This window comes from Notamacropus eugenii, chromosome 2, assembly GCF_028372415.1.
Source record: "Notamacropus eugenii isolate mMacEug1 chromosome 2, mMacEug1.pri_v2, whole genome shotgun sequence".
NCBI lineage: Eukaryota > Metazoa > Chordata > Mammalia > Diprotodontia > Macropodidae > Notamacropus > Notamacropus eugenii.
Genome location: NC_092873.1, coordinates 38,983,430 through 39,001,316, shown reverse-complemented (window position 1 = coordinate 39,001,316; position 17,887 = coordinate 38,983,430). Strand labels below are relative to the sequence as shown.

The window sequence follows — 17,887 nt, the reverse complement described above, 5'->3', positions numbered from 1 at the left end:
ATGAGGTTTACCTAAAAATCCCATTCAAGGGAATTTAATCTTGACAATTAAATGTTCTTTGAAAAAATACTTATGAGAGTATTTAAAAGCACAGCAGAAATACCAAAAAGAACAGCAGCAGCAGCGTAACATTTATATGGTGTTCTAGTATTTTCAAGGTTAAGTGGTGCAGTGGATATATTGAGTGCCAGGCCTGGAGTCAGGAAAACCTGAATTCAATTCCCGCTTCAGACACTAGCAGTATGATCCTGAGCAAATCACTTGATCCTGTTTGCCTCAGTTTCCTCATTTGTTAAATGAGCTGGAGAAGGAAATGGCAAACCACTCCTGTATCCTTGCTGGGGTCACAAAGAGACATGACTGAACAAAGATATTTTCAAAGCACTTAGCATACGTTTATTATCTTATTTAACCCTCATAACAACCCTGTGAAGTAGGTGCTGTTATAAACTGAGGCAAACAGACTAAGTGACCTGCCCAAGATCATAGTGACTGAAACAGGATTCAAACTCATGACCTCCACAGTAACACTGCTTCCCTTAGAAACAACCCTTTTTCTAGACCCTTGATGACAGTGATACGGTAAATTTCCAGCAAAACAGAAGAGGTATATAAATGGAGAAAAATGACCACTTGTTATACTTTACTATCCACTCATTCAGACACCATTTCTCCAGTATGTGAGAGCATCTGTGCTAGGTGTTCCGGAGGATACAAAAGCCCCTCTCCTCAAGGAGTTTACAATCTAACTGAAATATAAGACATGACCTAGATAAAAAATTAAGCAATGGTACAGAATAGCATGGGATTAAGTACGCAGATCTCACCCTCTACTACCCCAGACCTGTGATTTCATGGTTGTAGGGAAACCCAAGGGAGGAAATCCCTTCTACTCTTCAACTATTTATTTAACCTCAAGAGACCTCATATGTGAAAGAACTTGTCTAGAGTCACACAACAGAGAATGTTGAACTTCTCAACTCTGAAACCGCCTCTCTACCGTTTTGCCTCTCAAGCAGCCGATAATAGTAAAAATAGCTAACGTTAATGCAGTACTTACCATGCGTCAGGCACCATGCTAAGCATTTTACAAATGTCTCATTTGGGAGATAGGTGCTGTCATAATCACCATTTTACAGATGAGGAAACTGAGGCAAGCAGAGACAAAGTGACTTAACCCAGGTTACGAAGGTGTTCAAGCTGGGCTGAGAGGTCTGGAACTCTGATCAAAAGAGCCAAGGCTCTTTCCACCATACCATGATGCTATGCTTTTCCTAGTACTGCTTCTTCCACTCCATCAGTTCATAAAAGTCTGTGCTTCTTTGAATTCACTTGAATTCATAATACACCTTTTTAATGCTACACCACAGTTTGGAGGCAGTGGGGGGGGGGGGGCAAGCTATGAACTCCATTGACAAACTTTCCCTTTCCAAAAGATTGGGAAGCCAATCTCAGGGTTACCTCTGTTGGAAGGAAGGGGTCATAAACCATCAACTTGGTTGCAGTCAAGGTTATTTGTTACAGTGGTGTCTCAAAACCTGGCAACGTTGTCAAAGTAACCAAGTACTGGAAAGGGTCACGGTTAGTTAGAATGACATTCTCCCCCACCCCACAGTTCAGTGAGTGTTGGAACTGAAAGGGACCAGACATCATTTAAAACAGCTCCCTATGTTGCTACAGTTCCATTAAGACTTGAACCCAGATCTCCTAATTTTCAGTCCAATGCTTTATCACATACTTGGGTTGTGACCTTGGAACCTCCATGTGTCCTCTCTGGAAGGCAGAAGAATAATTCTCTTCTCTCAATTTCTCACCAATTTATAGGCACCCAGCATCTTCACTGAGGTAAACAGCCCAAATACAAAGGATGAAAACGTGTCCCAGAAGAAAAGATGCTTCCAAAAAACCCCAAAGTTCTTTGAAAATCAGTTGTCTGAAGCCTTTCTGGGGTGTGCATTTCCATTTTAAAAAATAAAGATGTACCCTCAATTATGTAACCAATGGGGCCCTATTGAAGATATATATATATATATATATATATACATATATATATATATATATATTCCAGTATGTTAATGAAGGTGATTTCACATTTGAATCAGACAAAAGCCCAGATTTTAACGAATAATTTGCTTCTCAAATACTTTGGGGGATGTTATACCTCAGAGAGGCAGTGTGTAGAGTAGATAGGGAGCTTTGGAATCAGGAAGGCCTGGTCCTGCCCCACCTTTGCCACACTAGCTAAGTGACCCTGGACTTTTCAGTGTCCTGTGAGGCTCACCTGACCTACAATGGTGGAAGGAGTTTCCTCACCAATATTTCCCTACACTCACAAAATCACAAGTTCTAAACATCAACAGCCCCAAACTCATACAACTGGTGGCAAGATGTAGTAGAATCCAGAGCTAGGTGTCTGGAGATGTGAATTCTAGTGCTAGTGTTGCTACTTCCTCGCTCTCAAACTCAGTTTCCCCCTTTGTAACAACAGGTGATTGGACCAGTTAATCTAGCTTCCACATTCTCTGGTTTGAAATGGTTCTCAATGCAGGAGGTAAACTACACCAGATCACAGAGGAGAGAGGAACCTCTGAAGTCATATAATCCAACCCTCTCATTTGAGGGGGGAAACTGAGGCCCAGGGAAGGGAAGTGACAGCTATCTCTAGAACCCAGCTATCCTGACCCCAAACATTACATTGGTAATAAGCATCAGAAGCAGAATTTAAGCCCAGGTCCTTTGACTATTAAACCCATATTCATTCCTTCAATTTCTTCTTACCCCCTTGGTCATCTTATCAATGAGCACTCCCTCTGAAGTACTGGGGTCCCTAAAAGTGACTCATTAGAATAGAAGTGGGGCCATTCCTCTCAGAATGGCCAAGTAGCATTTTTAATTTCTCTTAGTTTCCATAGCTAAATAGTCTCATTTTAAAAAGAAAGAAAAAGAGACATCCCTGGAGTTATATTTCAGATAATTTATTGTTAAATGAAAAAGTAACAAGCAAATGGGGTGGGGTGGAAAGGAGAGAAGAGGAAGACCACAGATACCAAATCACAGTTTTTGTGAAACAACATTCTGAGTTTCCTAAGACTGGAAGATTGCTGGACATACTTTCCCCTCAAAATCTTTAAAAGTATAAACAGTCGCAAAGGAAACCAGTATCTCCTCTAAGATACAAATAAATGACTCAGCCATTCTTGTGTACATTTTTAGCAGGTCAACATGGCCAACCTTTGAAGTCATCGTTTAACAAATAGACAGTGGGAAAACCACTTTGAATGAATGAAAGACAAAGCAATTGGCCCTTCCAGAGGCATTTCTGAATGAATGGGTTCTAAATAGCTAAGCAATGACTGCAGAGGGAGCCCAGGTTCCCATAGGAACACATTATTGGTCCTTTGGTCCACATTTGCTCAAAACTAAGCCCAAGTGTCCTACTGCCCTAGGCTGCCTTTTTTGGGCTCTTTCAGAAAATCAGATTGGCTAGAAAAGGAAAGAGTAGAAGAAGCCCTGCTAATTCCCCAGTGAATAATTTGCAAATAAAAGAATACAAACTTCCTTTTTTTCCTTAGTTTCACAATCACGTCTTCACTTGCACTCACTCCCATTCCAACATCAGATTCTCCCCACTCTTACCTACCTTACTACCTTCCGGCAAACTTAACTTCTTCACCTAAACAATGCTCTCACTTAAAGGAGGGCTCTCGGAGGAGAAATCAAATCTATATTTGGCCAGAAAAGTGATTTCTCCTCCCTATGAGGCTCTTCCTGCTCTGTCAACAATACTGTTTGGGAGAAAGGGGAGGGTGTCTGTTCCTGTATTGTAAATTTAATTCAAGTTAAATATCTAGACACAACAATGAAAAAGAATGAAAGGCACTTCTCATCATTTTAAAATACATCACATTTACAAGTAATCCAATTACATAGTACGATGATACTGCAGCCCCCTGCTGTTTTTCCATATTATAAAGCTGAGATTTTAATGTTAATTCCCATATTTGAATTCTTTCGAATTTGTCCATAAGTATCCAGTGAACATCAGCGCAACGATTCACTGATTGGCTCTAGAGGGAAAGGTAGGCTCCAAAAACACCCCAGCTTCCTGCAACCCTATTCAGCCTCACATGATTTAATGCAAAATTTGTTCACTGGACCTTGAGCTCTTTATGTGGCAGAGTGTCTAAAATATATTTAGAAAAACAAACTAAATTCTATAATAATTTTGAAATCAACATTGGGCAATTCAGCTGTGAAGGCATCACAGTCTCCAAAGAAGCATGAAAATGTCCTCTTCACTATGAAAAAGGATGTGCTGGAGCCAGCTCTAAGCCGTTTACTGTCACTTTACCGCACGAGCATTTACATCTTGGAAACCAGCAAAAGCTACAAATCACAGCTTGACAACTATTCTGCTGATTATTTAGACTTAAGAAAATGATGGAGAAGATATGAATGATGCAGATTAAATTTTAAGGTGCATAGGCTTTTTTTTTCTTCAGAGATCTGGTTGTTAAAAGTTTACCAACACACCCCTAATGAAGGGGAACAGAAATCACCAGACGTGGTGTTTGGATTCTTTGAACACTGACCATTTCTGCTTTTTAAACCAACTTGTGACATTAAAGGTAATCATAAGTTACTTAGGAAAGAGGCATGACCTATTTACCATTTACCTTACGTCTCTGCCCATTAGAAGAGGCTTGCTGAATTTTAGAACTGGAAGACACTCCTCAGATCATTAACTCCAATCTTTTTTTAAAGAGGAGAACACTGAACCCCTCAGAACTCAAATGGCTTATCAAAGGTTCCATAGCCCAAATTAGAGCATATTCAAATAGCATATCTATGTTTTGTTTCTTGTGACCGGAAAACAATAAAAGTCACCCACGCATTTCCTTTGTCTCAAAAAGCTTACCTGAGCTGAGTTACCTGAACAGCCCCCTTGGATTCTGCCCAAATCTATCTGCTCTCCTGAGCCTGACAGATAATTAAAAAGCTCAGGCTCCAGAGAAGCCCCCAGAGGACCTCCAGAGAAGTCATGTTGGCTGGAGGAGCTCCTGAGCCGGAGAAGGACCACACCTGTTCTCATTCTTCTGGGTTGCTCAAGAGCCTTTCATGCTGCAATTCAAAGCTCTGATGCAGGTTTTTGTACCATGACTTGCCCACTTCCTTCTACCTCCCACCTCTGCCTTGCCTAATATGAAATGGGAGCTTGACAGGCTACAGAAGCCAAAATTAGTTGGGACTTATATTGAATGGAAACACTGGCTGGGAGGAGCAAAGCCTTTAGGGCTTAAGACAGACAGCAGAGGCCTCAGAGAAGGAACAGTTTGCCTGCCTGGACTCTGTCTGGGTGAACCACACATAGACTCTCTCATTTTCTACTTGCTGAAGCTTTTTGGGGACCATCTCAGCGGATGTTGAGGATTCAGGAGGATCCTTTGGCCTTTTAGCAAAAATCAAAACCTTGTGCTTCAGTAACAAAGTTGGATGTTTGGATTATGAGCCTTCTTTGATTGGAATTCAAATTTGATCCCAAAGGTAGATTTTTTTTTTCCTTCTGCCACTTGGAATTAAGCTTAAGGCACTGGCCACCCTTTAGGTAGCAGGGATTCTACTCCAAATGTAACTTAATCTGGCCAGAAGACATGTGAGGCTTGAGTAAGGATACCATCACAAGCTTCCAGAGAAGATATATCTCCCTTCTAAATAATACCCAGACATGACCCATGCAGTCATTTCCAGTTGTGAGTCAAAAGGCATCAATCTTGAGAAATCCTAAAAGCATTTCCATCAAAGTAGTCTTAACAATGACATTTTTCTCAAATATGTGTCATACTATATTTTGCCTGGTGGAGACTAGGAAAGTATTTGGAAACCCCAATGTACATATCAGAAGAGTTCTACAAGTCTGTGGTGGTGTTAGTAGGATTCCAGAGATGCAAGGCTTGTTGCCAGGGCCTTTGGATAAGAAGACAAGAGGCTTTCCTCATGACTAGCAGAATGGTTAACCAAAGTCCTTTGGTCTTCTCTTTGGATCAGTTAACTAAATTTCCAAGTGACTTCCAGCAATGTTCATAAGACAGCCATGGTAGAAACATCGCCTTAGAACAGGCTTCTGGGAGTTTTCAACCGCTGGTTGAAAAAGATCTAGGAAATTCCAGAATCTTCAGCATACAGGAAGGACAAGGTCTGCATTCTGACTGAAAAAGAAATAACTCACGGACCTCAGTTTACACAGATTACCTCAGGTGGGACAACTCCGATCATGAGTACGGTCACTTCCAAAAAAAGTTGCTTCAAATGAGAAGCTCACTCCTTCCACTCGGAAGATTTTTTCCACACTCCACCACAGACAAGCTCTGTCTTTCCTAGATATGAGGAGCTCTGTTTTCGATTTCAAAGGCTGACTTTTTTCTACTTTCCCTTTTACTTGGATATTCTCGTTATTTGTTATTCAATTGATACTTTGGGGAGATATGCAACTGTGAGCCAAGAAAAATAAATGCCTTTAAAAAGAAAAGCTAAAATCAAATTCCCATAGTAACAAAAGAAGCCAGGGGTGGGGTGAGTTTTCTCCCCCTCTCCTTTGCCAAGGCTGGACACACAAAGCTAGAATGATAGAGAAGGCTGTTTCAGAGTTGAAAATGACTGGGTAATAAAGGCATTACCCGTTTTCACTTAGAAAGATCAAAGAACTGAACAGCACACTCAGAAACACCGACTTCCATTCCATCCCCCCCAGAAGTCTCATTCAGCATTCATCCAAGAGGTAATCACTTGCTGGACATTCTGAGGCTTCGAGTTCCACGCTGGACAAAAACCGCCTTGTGGATTTCCTGCAGTTGTAATCCAGGGTGGTGGTGTACACGGTTTTGGTGTGCTTGGGGTAGACAATGGTGGTGCTGAGAAATCGAAGGGCCTTGTTTCGGGGTTCAAAGCGGAGTTCGGCTTTGTAGTTCCGCCAGGTGCAGCCAGGGATGCAGACCACGGTCTGGCTGCAGGAGGAGACCGCCAGACCCACTGGCAGATAGACGTTATCGATGAAATGCTTCTCCGAGTCATACTTTACCGAGGAGGTATACCTGCAGGTCAGGACACACAAAAGAGCATGAAGCAGACTTTGGAATGGGGAAGATTCTGCCTTATGAGGAAGCACTGGGCTCAGGCTCAACAAACAGGGAATGTGGTACTAGTTTAGAGGGTGTCATTGTGGGGACTTGGCTTTGCTTCTTGTTTGTGGTACTTCCTCATCCAGCAGAGCTGTGGAAATTGTGGCATTTCCGTCCCAGCCATCAAGGCTTTACTCATAGCCTTGCAATAGATCAGCTTTAAAACCAAAGGCTAAGGGAGGAGGCCTCAGACAGCCTGTCATCCTCTCGAATACTAATGGAGAGCTACATGCAATCCCTATTTCTAACCATCAAAATTCTTGAAATTTGACCCTGCTCAGTAGTAAATTTGATCCAACTTAGCTGGCTTTCCTTAAAAGGATCGTTGCAAGCTTCAGCATTTCATAAAATATCAGTCTCTGGAAAGGGAGGGAAAGAAAAAGAGAGACAGAGACAGAGAGACAAAGGGAAGAAAGGGAAAGAGAGAAAGAGGGAGGGAGGAAGGAAGGGAGGAAGGAGGAATAAAAGGATGGAGGAAAGAAGCAAGAAAGGAAGGAGGGAAGAAGGAAGAAGAAGAAAAGGATAGAGGAAAGAAGGAAGGAAGGAAGGGAGAAAAAGAAGGAAGGAAAGAAGGGGAGAGAAAATTTAAGGTAAGAAAGAAAAAGAAGGAAAAAAGAAAGAAAATGAAAACAAAGAAGAAAATGTGGGAAAGAGAAAAGGAAAACGAGAATAAATAAAGGGAGGAGGAAGAAAAAAGAGAAAAAGAAAAAATCCAAGTTATTTTATTTTTAACTCCTTGTAAATTTCTTCTAACAAGTAAGAAAAAAACATTTAAAATAAGTATGCTCTAACAGCCTCCTATGTACATAAGAAACAGGTGCCAAGGGTCGCAGGGCTGTGATCCAGCTTTCCCTAAGCAGGCAGCCAGAAGGTAAACTGGCATTCCTGGCTACTTTTTGGGTATAAGGGATTATTCTCCCTGGGCAAATGGCAATGTCTGGGGCTAAACTGAGGAGCTCATATGCCCATGTTATTCAAGATCAAAGACTGTGACACTACCTGCCAAGAAAATTACACACCATGGAATGAAGCGTGAAAACACAATTAAAACGTTCTCTTTTTTTCTAATGGGAGGTCCTATGTGCTTCTCCAACGAAAACAAGCTAGGAGACTAGGAACTGTACCTTTCCTTTAATAAGTCTCCTTTTATCCAACTTCCAGGTTAACCTTTCTCCAAATCATCCTCAAAAGAAAAGGGACCTACTATGTGTCAGGCACTGCTTTTTGCAAATATTATCCCATTTGTCCTCACAACAACCATGGGAGATGGGTGCTTTTATTCTCCCCATTTTACAGATGAGGAAACTGAGGCAAACAGAGGTTAAGTGACGTGCCCAGTCACACAGCTAGCAAGTGTCTAAAGCTAGATTTGAACTTAGGTCTTCCTGACTCCAGGCCTAGCACTCTATCCACTGTACCACCAGCTGCTTCAATAAAGGAGAACTAAGTCATCTACAGTGACATGTTCTAAGAGGAGTAAATATGGCAACCCCTTTCTACTCCCACCCTCACTCACCACCTCCAGTGAAAATGGTACACTTTCGAGAAAAGGGAAGGAGGCAGAGCTTCCAAAGCAGAAAGAATACTGGGCACGTTTACCTTATTTCCTTTGGAGGCAGTGGATCAAACTCTACACCTTCACCAAAAGATAGAGGGCACAGCCTTGGAGGGCAGCCAGGCCCAAGGACATTGGGTAGAAAGACAGAATTCTAAAAGCAAAAAAAGATGCTGATGTTATAGCCAGAATGCTGAGAGAATCACACAAGTCAAAGATGCAAGAGACCTTACAGGAAGCCAGGAGACTTTACCTTCCTAGTGCCCCGGACCCTTCAGGTAGGTGGGCTGCTGAAGCTGAGGGACCCCTTCTCAGAACTGGATTTTTAAATGTATCAAATAAAATCCATAGGTTTGCAAAGGAAAGTAATTAAATTGTAATACATTCCAGTTAAGAAAATGTTAAAAAAAAAACCCAAATTTTAGACCTCATTTAATGCTCTAATGTTTTATAAAGAAAAGAACTGAGGTTGAAGGAGAAGTAACTCAGCCAAGATTACGGGTAGTAAGGAGAGGAGAGCTGGGATTTCAGGTCAAGTATCCTAAAGACCAAGCTCTCTTCTCTCCACTCCAATTTCTGGGATCTCAGAATTGCGGAGCAGGAAAGGATGTTCAGGAGACACCTAATCCAACCTTTACCTGACCAAGAATCCCTTCCATCATATCTGGCTTCTGTCTGTATACCTCTACTAAGGGGGAACTCACTACCTTACCAGGCAGCCCATTATACTTTTGAATGGTTATAATTGTTAGGAAGTTGTTTGTTTTCTTTTCCTTGATATCAACTTAACCCAAGCAAACAGAGAGAACAGTGAGTATAAAGTTTCCAGTGACTGAGAGACATGGTTTTCAAATTGGGAGTCCATGGCACTAAAATGTCATTTTACTATGATACTAGATACTATGGAAGTGGGAGAAACCCCTCCATCTTCCATTTGTTTCTTCTGGCCCTGTCCCCTCCCCCAAAGACAGCCACCATCTAACTTCCCCTAGAAAGGGCAGGAAGAAAGCCTTCCTGTTGATTAGATGCTCTGATGAGAAAGTGAGCTTAGTTGGATGATGCAATGAAACCATCCATTTTTCAAAAGACACCCTGCTCATTGAGCAAGATGTGAACCCAGAAGGGTAGCTGTCCAAATCTCCACTGGGGCCCAAGTACCTGGAATCCCAATTCAAGGATGACACAACCCACCCCAGCTTTCCCACTCCACTTCGATAAGAAATGGGCAAGTTGCAAGAACACAAGTCAGTGACAGAGCCTTATTGGATGGATACATTAAGAAAATAAAGTGCTTTTTGCAAGTGTGCTGGAGGGAAATCAAATTCAACCCATCCTGACTACGTGACTCCACCTCCATCCCCTAACAGTAACAACTTAATAAGGGACTTGTTCAGCCAAAAGACTAACTTAAGGCCCCATGAGATCACGAGTCTTCTGAAAGAGATTGAGTTGCGTTCACTAGGTTTTATTTACTAACACAAGAGCATGCCTGAGAAAGATTTTACCTAAAAGCATTGAAATTAAAATGATGCCATTTAACCAAAGGTTCAGTTCTTTCAGTCCTGTCCGACTCTTTGTGAACCCATTTGGGGTTTTCTTGGCAGAGATTTTTAGTGGTTTTATCATTTCCTTCTCCAGCTCATTTGATAGATGAGGAAACTAAGGCAAACAGGGTGAAGTGACTTGCCCAGGGTCACACAGCTAGTATGTACTTTACATTTTGTTGAAGTCAAATTCACTCTTTCTTTAGACAGCTCAGGGAGCTATACCGACCAGCTTATTAGTCCTTAAGAAACTGATATGGGGACAGCTAGGTAGTGCAGCAGCTCTGGGGTCGGGACGATCTGAGTTCAAATTCAGCCTCAGACACATGATTTATACTAGTTGTATGACCCTGGACAAGTCACTTAACCCAGATTGCCTGAACAAACAAAACAACACAAAAAACCTGATGTGGAAACAAAGTTTTCCTCTTAAGTACCTAAAACTGATTGTAGTCAGTGAGGCTTATCTCCTTTAGCCTCCATTGATTACTACAACTGTGTAACACAATACAGCAGAAACAGTGAGGAGCTTTGAGTCCCAGTACTTGAGTTCCAATTCCCCCACACTCTGCCACTTGTCACCTGAGTGACCTTGACTAGGTCCTTAACCTCTTTTGCTTCAGAGTCCAGTTCTATTCAGTGAGGAGGGCCCTGCCAGCTCTTGATCTCAGCTGTCTGAATAATAGTGTGTGTGTGTGTGTGTGTGTGTGTGTGTGTGTGTGTGTGTGTGTGTGTTGGGGGGACGTGTTTTTCCAAAGTGCCTCTGCACATTCTGTGATGTATGATTTCCTTTGTCTTACAGGAGAGAATGGAAGGACCAGTGTTCGGGCTGGGGTTCAAGGCTGGGACAACAGAATCCCCAGGTCTGTCACGTCAAGTGTGGCCAGGGGCACTCAATCAGAGTACAGAAAGCTTAACTTAGGGAAGCTTAAATCAATTAAGCAGAGCAGGAAGCAGATGGTGTCAAGTGGGTAAAGATGCTGGATGTGCTAAGAAGGGAATGGGGTGGAGATGGTGACAGGGAATACTGAAACATGGGAAAAGGGAGGAGGACGGAGAACCTCCTGGCTCAGGTTTCCTGGGGCTGGAAGGAGAACAAGCTTGCAAAAGCAGCTTGCCTGTTGCACAAAGCTCTGGTCAGCTGGGGAAAGTGAACATTGTTGTTTGCTGAATGATGACAGAAGATATACTATGGCTTTGGAGCAGATCATTTGACTTCCTCTAGACCTGGGTTCTCCATTTTACTAAACGCTCATTCTAGGTAGCTCATTGATCTGTCCAATTCTGCCAGGCAAGGTAAGATTGCCTGGAGCTCCCCATTCAGAGAGCACTGAATGCTTCTCAGCAGGGATGGGGAACCTGCAGCCTAGAGGCCACATATGGTCCTCTAAGTCCTCAAGTGTGGCCCTCTGACTGAACATACTTTGTTCTGTGAAGTTTGGATTTGATCAAAGGACCACACTTGAGGACCTCAAGAGCCACATGTGGCCTCAAGGCCAAACGTTCCCCACTGCTGTCCTAGGGCATGCCTCCTCCACCTGCCAGCTGCTCCCCCCACACCCAAGTCCCAGCTTAGACCCAATGGGGGCATCTCTCTGAGGACATTTCTGCAGCATTCCACATCTGAACACGCAAAATAAGAGACACTGGGATAAAACCGTTCTTTGCCTCCCCTTTCCAATTTCTGGATGTTTTTGCCCCTACTTCTTCATCCCACCCTCTGCCCATTTCTGTGCTGGCCAGAATCACCACCTTCAGCATCCCAAGTAAGGGAAGGCTGCCGTGGGTCAGTGGGCTAGGACAAGGCTCCTTCACTGCCATAATCCAAACCACTCATTCAGGCAATTAAAGACACCCAGCTGCAGAAATCTGCTGACAGGGAAGCATGTGAACCAAATACAATGCCTACATCTAGCTAGAACCAGGTCTGGAGCCAAGAGGGAAGGAAGGCAGCCATAGCTACAACTCAGTTCTTTGAAGGGAACTGGATGAACTGAACCCTGGGGAGATTTAGGCATGCTGCTCTTTGGTCACCTGACTCTGCGGAACCCCTTTTCTTGGCAAAGACATTGGAGTGATTTGCCATTTCCTTTTTCAGCTCATTTTATAGATGAGGAACCTGAGGCAAACAGGGTGAAGTGACTTGCCCAGGGTCACAAAAACTAGTGTCTGAGTGCTGAGATCTTCCTGAGCCCCAAGCCCAGTTTAGGTGGGGTGAAGTCTTTCAGCTCTAAGTAAAGAAAAGTTTGGTAATTTGAGGTTGAGATCTAGAAATATCCATGTACATCTGCATGTAGATTTTTTTGGGGGGGCGGGTGGGGGCAGATTTGTGTAAAGAACTTCCAGTGAGTAAACTCCCTTCCCCAGTGCAGACCAGCAACTGTTCTTAGGATCAACACTCATAGAGCTGGGATGGACTTCAAAGGTCACTTAGTCCAATTATGTCTCTGTGAAGGAAGGAACAGCCAACGAAGAAAGGTGATTTGCCCTGGGTCACAAAGACTGTGTCAGCAGTAGAATTCGAAACCAAGTCCTCCAACTCAAGAACTCAGTGTTCTCTCCACTCTACCGAGGCTTAGAGAGTTTCCTGGGCCACTAAAAGCTAAGTGACTTGCCCAAGGTCCCACAGCTTAAGGTGTGTCAAAGGTCCCATCCGAATGGGTTCTTCCCGAGTCGAGCCGCCTCCCTTCCCTTGCGCTATGACTTTAGGGTTTCCTTGGTTTGTTTGCTGTTAATTACTATTGCCTTGGGTGGGAGGTGTTTTTTTTAAACCACATCCCCAATTACATTAGGCAGTCCACTCTCCAAGACCCGGTTAGTCTTGCTAACAAACTTGGGGGGGGGGGTGCAGCTGTGTAAGACTCCCAGAACCCAGTTACCATCTCAGCCTCTGCCACAAACCAGGCAAGCCTCAGCCAAACCCCAGGGCCTGTGCTCTTTTCTTTCGGGATGCCAGGGGCTCCGGGGCGTTTCAGCTTGCTGAAGGATAGGGCATGTCTAAATTCGGACAGCGAGTGCCCGACTTAAGGGAGGGCTGAAAAGCTCTAGAGAGACAGGGTGCTCACCCGGGGACCTGGAGCCCCGGCTCCCTCTGTCTCTGCCCTGTCTGTCTCTGTCTCCCGGGCCACTCCGACACTCTCTCTTACACACTCTCTCCTGGGCTTCGCCCTCTTACACTATGACAATTTTCCAGCCGCCGCTGCTGCTGCCGCGTCCAGCTGGCCACAGGTTCGAGGCGCGGGTCGGGATCCAGACGCGGCCGCTCGGCGGCATTCCGCCCGCTCCCCCCGGCCTCAGGCAGCCCAAGGCTCCCGGCTGCCTGCCTGGTCTCCGTGGCTCTGGCGGCGCCCTCCAGAGTCCCGGAGCATCAGACAGTGGGATGGGGGGGAGGGTTCCTCGGACTCCCGGCGCAGAGCGCAGCGCCGTCCCGGGCGGTGCCCACCGTCCCCCTCAGCCGAATGCCCTGCCACTCACCGCGGCCGTGGGTCCAGGCGCTGCTGCGTCGGGCTCCAGCAGTCCCGGGGCCAGTCCCCGCTCCGCGCCCCCGCCGCCCCCGCCGCCCGGGGCCAACAGCCAGTGGCTGGGACTGGGGCTGGGGGGCAGCCCCGAGTCCGGACTATCCAGTACCCCGTCCCCCTTCTTCTTCATGTCCAGGAGCTCGGGGACATCCTGCAGGCTCAGTCGGCCGACCATGGCGGGGGCCTCGGGGGAGGGGACGAGAAGGAGAGCTCGGCGCGGAAACGCCGTTCGCTCAACCACCTGCAGCGACTTCCTCCGGCCGCCGCCGGGCCGCGGGGGAACGAGGGGCGGGGAGCGGGGCGGGGCGGGGCGGGGGACCCCCGGGCCGCTGCCCAGCCCGGCCTGACCCGCGCGCGCTGGCCGCCCTGTCCAGCGCCAGGGGCCGCTGCGCTGCGGCTCCGGCTCCGGCTCCCGCGCCCGCTCCCTCTCTGGCTCCGGCGCAGGGCGGGCGGCACCGCCCACACCGCCTCCGGCCCCAGCTGATTGGAGGGAGGGGAGCGGGGGGGCCCCCGGGGGCCGCGGGGCTCGCTCGGGGCTCGGCGCGCCAGTCCGGCCTCGCTGTGCCAGCGCTGCTCCAGAACCCGCTCCAGCCGCGCCCCTCCTCTCCCGTGGGCAGCAAGCCCCTCGGCTGGCCAATGATCCTCCCCACCCGCGACTCACTCCGCTCCTCTCCATCCCCAGCCTCATCCCCAGCCCCATCCCCATCCCCCGGGGAGCAGGGCAGTCCCCCTTCTGTCCTCCGGGGTGAAGGTGGGAGCGGGGAGCAAGATTATCGCCCCCTCAGGGCGCTGGGCTCTGCGCCCTGCAGCTCCCCTCGAAGGCAAGGCTGTTAGAACTTCTGGTTCCTGGGCCCAGGGGGCTCGGGAGCGGAAGGCACGCCTGGTGGTCGGGGAATTGGGCCAGGACGGGACTTCAGGGGAGAAGGGAAGCTGGAGGAGTCAACCATGTTTGGATGGCAGGTGAACGACCCCCGCCCCCAGCAGCGGAGGCCGTGTTGGCCTGGCCCGGCTTCCTTTCCTTGGTCCAAGTGTCCTGCACTGATATGAACCAGGGGCTTCCCCATTAGGCCCATAAGGGCCTGTCACCACCCGTGCCAAATCTGGGAAGTGCTAATGTCTGTTGACAGATGTGTCTGCAAGGCTGCAGGACAGGGGAGTGAGTGTGTGCGCCTCTGTGTGTGTGTGGGGGGGGGGGGGGGCGAGTGATGCGGGGAGTGAGGGGTGGGGGGTTTGCATCTATTGGCCAAGTTCACCCTGTTTGGGGATGGAAGAGACAAATGCCTTCTTCCCCAAGGGAAAGAAACAACTGGAAATTATTAATGTTTAATGTACTTCATATGCTCCCAACCTCCTGTTTGCTTAGAGAAGGCCTTTTTTCCCTTTTTTCTTTCTCTTTTTTTTTTTTTTTGAAAAGTTGGGATACTTTTGTTTCCCAAGGGATGCTACAACTGGGTCTCTCTTGAGAGGGAATGTGTACAGAGGGAGATTTAGAGTCCTAATTCCTTGATAGGGAGAGCAGCGGCCTAAGCAGGTTGTATCCTGTGCTAAGCAGGAGGTTTCTGTGGGGCCATGGGGAGGGCCAGCTGGTTCCCAGAAACAGAGGAGAAACTTCTGGGAAAGTCCTGGGTTCCACCACACCACGTGCTGCTCCAGCATGGGGGCCTTAACCTTGTGGCTAGGTCAAGCTGGGTCTTGGGATGTGGCAAGCTAGAGAAGGAGGGAAGCCGGCCTGCTACCACAAGGCAGGGATCTTTCACCCACCAAGGACAACAATCAGTTCTGCCCAGAGCTGGGAAGGGTGTTTTCCCTGTGAAAGCCAAACTGGGGGGAGGGAGAACTTTCCCTTTTGGCAGAGAACTCAGTGTCTGAGTGGGAATCGGATTCAGTAGCAGCTGATAATAGGAATTGGTCACATAGGATAGGAGATGGCTGGGCTCGAGATGGATAAAAAGTGATTGGGCCTAGGAGACCTTTTGATCCTTTGGTCCGAGCCTCTTTTTTAGAGGAGGTAACAGCCCCAGAGTGACTTGTCCAGCCTTACATACAGCGGAAGACAGGCAGAAATTGGTCCCCTGTCCTCGGCCTTCAGATTCAATGCTCTCTTCAAATGAGCTCATATTTATAAAGGGTTCAGCCATTCCTGACACATACGAAGTGCTTATAAATGTTTTTCCCCTCCCCCAAACCTCCTTCTTTCTAGCCTTTTGGTCTGCGTCCTAGACTCTAAGCTGCCTGAAGCAGGGACCCTTGACCTATCTACACTTTGTACTCCCCCATGGCCTAGCACAGTGCTCTCCACCCAATAACTTAAAAATGTTTATTGAAGGAATGAATGGAGAGGCACTATGGATGAAGCCCTGGGCTTGGCATCAAGAAGACCTGAGCTGGAATCTTTCCTTTGGCACTTACTAGCTGTGTGATACCAGGCAAATCACTACACATTTCTGAATCTGAGTTTCCTCATCTGTGAAATGAGAATAGTAATAGCTCTTACCTCATAGGGTTGTCATGAGGATCAGATGAAATATTTGTAAAGCTCATTTTACAGATGAGGAAACTAAGGCCCACAGGGTTAAGTGACTTGCCCAGGGTCACACAGCCAGTGAGTGTCTGAGGTCAGATTTGACCTTGGGAAGATGAGTCTTCCTGTCTCCAGACCAGATGCTCTATCCATTGATCCACCTAGCTGCTCCATGCAAAATGTTCACTGGGATTACTAAATAACATGAGCCTAACGACGTTTCTGACACCTACTTTTTTTGGAGTCCTAGAGAATGACTTTAAGAGTTCATTGAGCCCTCCCCTTCCCTCGTTTTACCCAATAGAAAAGTGAGATCCGGAGAGAAGTGACTTGCCCTGCCTCTTCCGAACTAGCTTCATCAAGGTAAGAACATTAGGGAAACTGAAGAAGCTTGAAATGAGGGCCTGGCACAGGCAGCATTATTAAAGGCAGCTCCAGGGAGAACTATCATTCTAGCTCTTCAAATCGACTGAGCCCTAAGGCCTGCTCAGAAGTGGCTGGAGGCTGGAACTCCATGGGAGTTGATTCAGGAAAATGATGGTGGAGAAGACAAGGTTTGAACAAAGTTACTAAGTATTAGAAGAGGGAATCCTCCCAGCAGGGGCCTCTGGAGCCTCCTGCCATACGGTTGAGAACTGGAGGGGACCTCAGAGGCTATGGAGACTAACCTTCTCTAGTTCACAAATAAAGAAACTGAGGCCCAGGGAGGTGAACTGAGCCAGAAGTTCGTGGATCTAGAGCTGGAAGGGGCCTCAGGAGCTACTGTAATCCACCCCCTCATTTTACATGCAAGGACACTGAGGACTGGGGATGTTAGTTGACTTGCCCAAGGTTACACAGGTGCAGAGGAAGGATTTGAACCTGGGCTGGAGTCCAGAAGACCTGAATTCAAATCCAGCTTTAGACACTTATGAGCTGTGTGACCCTGGTCAAGTCATTTAACCCTATTTGCCTCAGTTTCCTCATCTGTAAAATTAGTTGGAGAAGGAAGTGGCACACCACTCCAGTATCTTTGCTAAGAAAACCCCAAATGGGGTCATGAAGAGTCGGACTTGACTGATAAAAAGACTGAACAACAGCAGCCTGGGACTCTGGAGCCAGTACTTTTTTTGCTGTAACACTAAGAATTGTAGATTTAGTAAAGAGTCTTATTTAGTTCAGTCTGCTCCATTTACACATGAAGATACTGAAGCCTTGCTTAAAGTCACACAAGAAATAACTACAAGAGTCAGGATTTGAACCCACAGTCAACAATCTCTACTCTAACACAGAAACTACAATTACACATCACTTTTTTAAACTTTTTTTTTAATTCCAAACTGTCTCCTTCCTTCCACCCCCCACCCCCCCCCAGCCTATGGAGAAGGCAAGCAGTATGATACTCATTATCCATGTGAAGTCATGCAAACCATATTTCCATATTAGCCACATTGCAAAAAAAAAAAAAAGCAAGGAAAATAAAGTGAAAAAACAATGTTTCAGGGTACACTCAGAATTCATTAGTTCTTTTTCTGGAGGTGGATAGCATTTTTCATCATGAGTCCTTTGGAGCTGTCTTAGATCATTGTATTGAT

At 46.3% G+C, this 17,887-nt stretch overlaps 1 protein-coding gene across 1 annotated transcript; it reads right to left on the bottom strand.

The window, feature by feature from the left end:
- Window positions 1-2,954: 2,954 nt before the first annotated feature.
- On the bottom strand, window positions 2,955-14,128 carry RFLNB (refilin B). The gene is made up of 3 exons (XM_072639902.1): window positions 13,749-14,128; window positions 8,775-8,884; window positions 2,955-7,088 (listed from the first exon to the last, which is right to left on the bottom strand). Exons 1-3 carry the CDS (start codon window positions 13,965-13,967, stop codon window positions 6,758-6,760), a joined length of 660 nt encoding a protein of 219 aa, XP_072496003.1. The 5' UTR covers window positions 13,968-14,128; the 3' UTR covers window positions 2,955-6,757.
- Between the last annotated feature and the right edge of the window lie 3,759 nt (window positions 14,129-17,887).

Excerpts from the sequence above, each read along its gene's own strand:
- RFLNB (XM_072639902.1), bottom strand. The coding sequence starts at position 13,967 with ATGGTCGGCCGACTGAGCCTGCAGGATGTCCCCGAGCTCCTGGACATG. Across the intron at positions 8,885-13,748 it reads CGCCTGGACCCACGGCCGCG|AATTCTGTCTTTCTACCCAA; the intron begins GTGAGTGGCAGG and ends TTTTGCTTTTAG. Across the intron at positions 7,089-8,774 it reads CTGCCTCCAAAGGAAATAAG|GTATACCTCCTCGGTAAAGT; the intron begins GTAAACGTGCCC and ends CCTGACCTGCAG.